The 5,808-nt window shown below is 47.2% G+C and overlaps 1 protein-coding gene across 1 annotated transcript; it reads right to left on the bottom strand.

Annotated features, from left to right (window-relative positions):
* Window positions 1–526: 526 nt before the first annotated feature.
* Window positions 527–1,384, bottom strand: FSUBG_10161 (uncharacterized protein; the record flags this gene model as incomplete). Its single annotated transcript, XM_036674712.1, has 1 exon — window positions 527–1,384. The coding sequence occupies one exon, from the start codon at window positions 1,382–1,384 to the stop codon at window positions 527–529; it is 858 nt and encodes a 285-aa protein (XP_036534380.1).
* Window positions 1,385–5,808: the final 4,424 nt, after the last annotated feature.

Raw genomic sequence — 5,808 nt, 5'->3', positions numbered from 1 at the left:
GGGACAAAAGCTCGGACTAGCCTCAGGGTGTAACAAGACTTCTGACATTAAAATGAGATGTCAAAGATACTTAATTAGTCTAAGATCCTCTATATCTTAACTAAATTACACTAAGTTTACCTAAGGCTTTTTGTTACCAAGGATAGAGGTCCCAAGTTGTATTGCAACCCCTTGACTAGTTAAGAGTCCTCAGTGATAAAAAGGCTTAGGGCAGTTATTGATTGAAATGGATTGCTATTTGACTAGTCGGTTCTCATCACGATCTGAGATTGTAGGTTTGTTTTGGCTTTTGGCTTTTGGCTTCCAGGCCGTTTGCTCCCAAGAAGAATAAAGAACCTGTTAAACCCATTGGCCAGAGCAGAAGACACTGAACCGAACCCAAGTACAAAAGAAAGACAATGAAAGAGCCTCGCGGATACCGTCAATAGCAACCCAAAACGTCAGCCCACGCCATCCTCGCCAATCTGTCTCAACGAATCATGCCTCCGCTAGAGAAAGAAGAGAGAGAGAAACTGAGCGAAAACGTTCATCGAGTTGAAGATCGAGCCTCCTCCCTCCACTTCCTCTGCTGAAGAATCCTGTCGAGGTATTTGTCCTGCTCATCTCGGGCGAGCTTGGGGTAGACGAAGCCGTTAGGTAAGAGGTCGTTTTTTATCATAGAGTCTTTGCCCTGGGACCCAGCCTTCGCGAACTCTCTCACGCGCTTGCGACCCAGCGCAATCGCACGTTCGCGGTTGTGGACGAACGCGTCACGCTCCCAGTAGGCGTCGCGGTTTTCGATGGCCTCGAATTCCGCTTCTTCGATGGCATAGCCATTAAGTTTGACGCTGGAGGCCTTGCCATACCCTCCTGCGGAGTTTTTCCACTGGAATCGAAGCGCTCCTGTGTTGTCGTTTACGGTTACCACGTAGTATGCAGTCTCGCTACGCTGTGCAGCCTGCTCTCGTCTTGGTGATTTTCGGGGCTCTGAGATGCCAGGCTCGCGCTTTCTCTTTGAACCTGCCTTCGTTGGCGGCGGCGATGCTGATGACGAGGACCGAGGGGGAGGCGACAGCGAAGGAGAGTCTGAGTGGTCAGTCCAGACTCTAGCTGGACACCCAACCACTTCGATCTTTGGGCTGCTAATCTTTGTGGCAGAGACAATGATGCCCTTGCTTTTTGAGGTCCAGTCAAGGAAGATAGCGCTCATAAGGTCATCTTTCATGTCATCGGTGAGGATGGCATGCTTAGGGTAGATGGATCTGACAAGATCGTTGAATGAGGTGTCTTCCTTTAAGGTCAGAGACGAGCGACTAAGAATGTCATCTCCAACAACTCGGACTTGAGGGTGAGCTGCTATCTTCTTCTGGTCTTCTCCCATCTGCGGCTGATCTGCGGCGGCCATAGTATGCAACAGCATAAAACTCGGGGGTATCTAAATGGGAAAGTCAGAGATGCGTTAGAAAGTCAATTATAAAACATCCAAGGAGTTCTCTCGATAGGAGAGATGGTGGTGCAGGCAGCGGATAAAGGGATGTGAGGTGAGTGGTGATATCACAGTTGATGAAAAAGCGGAAAGGGAAGAGTAGGAAGTGGGAGCTTAAGCGAGAGCGAGACGAAGAAATCACACAAATGGCACAATAGTAAGGTAGAAACACAAAAGGAATTACTCTGTAAAATAGTGGTTACTCTGTTGTTCTCTCGCCTCCTCACACCCATTTACTTTCTGAGCCTTGTTTCACTTCATGAGCCCCACATCCGTCAGAGGAGGGGGATTCCTGACATCTTTCGTACATCGCTGGAAAATGCCCATCTATCATTGAGTCAACGTCCTTCATCATGTGGATGGCATGACAGCTATTGCAGTTACCACCCATGAGTTCAGGGCCCTTCAAACTGTGCCCCTATGCCGTACGTATCAAGCTGAGTATCCGCGGTGTGAGCTTGTGGTGACGGACGTTGATGTGTTTGGGCTGCAGGCTCAACAAGAGCCTGTGACTGGAATAAAAGAACGAGGATTCTGCGATAAATATATACAACGCATGAAGTGATACGAAGATTAACAAGTGCTTCGATGTGCCGAAAGGTAAGGTTCGAGGAAGGGTCAATTGGCGTCGTCGACCATACTGAAAAGGGGTCATCCCTGGATGGTTGTCGGAGATAGGCATGCAGCTGGACTGAAGGTTGTCTCTCTATGGACCAGATCAAATCGGCCTGCGATCGGATCGAGTAACGTTCTTCGTAGCTAGCGCATCTGAACAAAATTTCTCGTCAGTGGAGGAACTTGACTTCAATATCATAGCCTGCGGGGGGCAAAGGTTCGCCAATAGAGTATAGGAGCAAGAACTTACTCCGATTGTACGGTATCTTCCATTATGGAATGTATCCAGAGCTTCATGCTCCAGTCAAAGAACCAAAGATTCTTGTGTCGTAAAGTTCAGGAAACCGGTGTACTAAGGGCTCGCCCGAGATTGTTGTTGAAGGTTGTTTGAGTAAATACAGCAACAAGATGCAGGAAACGTTCTGTGCATCTTATACGACGGCAAAGGCATGACGGAGTTTCTCTACATCCCGGCATCATAATATCCATCTCGTTAATAAGGAGCCGCGGGACGGGGCGAGGCGAGTCCGTTGACACTCGCGTGCACGCATCAGTAAGGGGGATGGCATGGTGCTGCTGAAGATAGGGTAAACTGGCTGCACTAGTCTAATAGACTAATGTGCACCTAAGTAGACTGAGACATGGTGTTGTAGTCTTGGATGATCAAGGGAGATTCGAATGTCTCGGAGGTAAAAGCTCGTGGGAGATGAAGATGACGACTCACAAGGGATGGAGCCGACAAAAAAACGGGAAGAAGAAAGTAAGTGAGACAAGAGAGAAGATGGCGGAGGGAACAAACAGATAATGACTGAAAATTGAGTTTCAAGGCTGACTTGGGTGCCTTGAGTGAGTGAACGCCCTTCTTGGCTGATCGGGTCGGTTGGGACGGGTTCGCCCTCTCAGACTCACCGCTACGGTGAGGCTGCTTCGAAGGAATCTGTCAGTAGACACTCATTGGTGAACAGCCATTATTAGATCCTGCATGACGACCAAAGCTGATAACGAATACATGGTCAAGGCTTCACACACGAGATGATGGTGTTGGGCCAAGCTTCCGTGCGATGAATCCGCACGCAGGGGGGGGGGGGTTGTTTTAGGCAGAACCCGACAGGACCATACACACCCACTGGGAAACAAATTCACAACCAACAGCATACAACTGAGCCACCGGCCGACCTCCTGGAGACCTGCAGGACTCTTCAGCAAAATTTCCATTAAAGACAGAGTTTCTTGGCTGATGGGTATGAGCTTGTCTTTCAGATATTTCAAAATCAGTGATTTAATACAAACTAATCGCTCGAGATCGCAAACATCAAGTTCAAGACAGGTGAGCTCACAATCATATCATCGAACTTTTTCATATTCACATCCCGTACGCGTTCTGATTAACCGGGTCGACGGAAGTTTAAGTTAAGACCAAGTCTCAGCTGACCCCATACCTCTCCGTTTTCGACTGAAACATTTCAGAGGACATCATTTTGGGCCCATAGAAATGTTTGAATCCGGCTATGTCGATACAAACTTCCGGGAAACTTGGCATGGGGCCATCGAAGCTCTAATAAGCGATGGATGGTTCAAGTTACCATTCGGGTTCGGGGAGAGTGAATGGAAATGCCGGGTCCGCCAAATGTTAGCGTCGTTCCCTCAGCGGTCGATATCATATCTCCATCGAAGCCTCACAGATATTCTGCCACGCAGTAGCGCATCGGTGGGATGCCGCACTGCAAGGTCGGCGTTTACAGGTGTCAGGTTGGGCCAGGTTTGGGTCAAAGGCGGGTAAAGCCTCACCCATTACGAGACCTAGCCCCTAAAATTATGGCTAGCAGTGAATATTTGCTTGATCTGGACCAACGCAATACTCTCAAGGCTGACTGATGCTGAAACTACTCTTTTTGTGATTTGTTCTATTCTTAGTGCTTTCTGCCTAAAGCATCGCAGCGATCATTCTCATGCCGAGTTTTCTACACGTCTTCGGTTAGCCATAATATCCTTTGTTGGTTAGATTGAGTTTCTTGGTGCTATTATGTGACAAGTGTTTATGTGACATTGTAATTCTCCCTGCCTTAATGGAAATCAAATGGCCTGAGCCTTGCATGACGCCTTGTGTAACCTGAGGTCTGTCCACCAAATTACAAAAAGGGAGGCGGTATCATAAAGCACGGATGATTTCTGTCAACTACCAATAGCAATTGACCTCACCTCAGGGCGTGAGTCTTGGCTAATCCATGTTGTTTCCGTTGATTATCATGTAGCTTAAAGGCCGGACTCTCTAACTAGAGGAATGAAATTGCACAACCAGGTGTGACATACTCGAACCAGGGAGGAGGGAAAGATCCCTTCTCTCTGTCGTCAGTCTAATACATGAGCCACACCAATGGTACTGGGATAATGAATGCGTGGGTGGTTTTCTCTCTCTGTGACGATCGGGGGACGGCTACGTAACCCTGGCTTTGAATGATATACATCATCTTAATAAGCCCTCACTCCCTGTCAAGTCTGCTCACCTCTGTGCCTGAATCAGTTTCGATCCGACTTTTAGTTATCTTGACTTTTTGAAACGCGGTAATACTGACGATTTATAGTAACTACTTCTTATGTCACCCGAATACTCCCCGGTAGCGAGTTGGGTCGTGCAATATCTAACGATTCAAATAGTGACTGCGTTCAAACATCTTATTGACTCTTTTACCTTCAAAGCAGCTTTTCAGTACAATTTCACATCAATTACGCGGCAGGTTAATTCCAATGAATCAAGTATGGATGTGTCCAGGGAGGGTCTCTACATAAGCCCAGGGGTTCACACAGAGTGTACTTTCAATCCCCCTGTTCAGAAGTTATGAGTTCCCAATGTATACAAATTGAACTCTTTGGTCAGTTGATCATGCTTGCAAACTGCAAGGCCTTACTTGCGGGTGTTCACTCGAAGACTTTGGATGAGTGCGAGGGTAGTTATCTAGATAGGGAGTCAAGGAATTGACTGAATCGATCCCAGATTAACCCAAGATGGTCTGAGTCTTGCAAAATATTCTTATCATTCAACATTAAATGCTGAGACTTTTGCCATCCCCTGGCCGCATTTTCAACTCCCCGGGACTCTTCGCTAGAGATTGCTGGCCCGTGATCGACCAATTGAGCCTTGTGTGATTCGGCTTACAGGGGTTCTGGCCTTTGTTTTCTTGTTATCTGCCTCAGACTGACTCGTGCTTTGGAAGTTGATGTGCGTAGCCTGATTCCATTTTACCTTTAATATATGGATTGCAGGAACGAATGTTCTGTCTTGTATATAAACGCTACTTATGAGTTAAAATTTATTAGTGTCTTTATCTCGGGAACACATTCCAATTTAGACATCAAAAACTCGTCTAGGTATGTATTTTACATACATCGTCAAGATGCCCACTTTTAACCGCGATTCCGTCACAAAGCAAAGACATTACAGGCCTGCCCCAGTAACCCAGGCTCAAACCCCGTTCTTAGCGCCAGTTCTACGCTTTGCTACGGGTTACCTCCCGTACTCAATGGCCCCCGGTATCGGTTGGAAAATACCTACGTTATCTTTACAGCTCCTCAACCTCCGAAAGCCGGGAGGGGAGGTGTCCCTTGTCACCTACCAAAATGCGGGGCAGAACATTTACATTTTCGTTGACTGAGTAAGAGCTCCTGGAAATTCTTTCGCTTCCAAAGAGAATCTCTCTATCACAACACCACAGATCAATTCATCGTCAACA

This window comes from Fusarium subglutinans (assembly GCF_013396075.1).
Source record: "Fusarium subglutinans strain NRRL 66333 chromosome Unknown NRRL66333_c0000170, whole genome shotgun sequence".
Classification (NCBI taxonomy): Eukaryota; Fungi; Ascomycota; class Sordariomycetes; order Hypocreales; family Nectriaceae; genus Fusarium; species Fusarium subglutinans.
The sequence above is the reverse complement of the archived record's forward strand: the minus strand, read 5'-3'. Positions and strand labels throughout refer to the sequence as shown.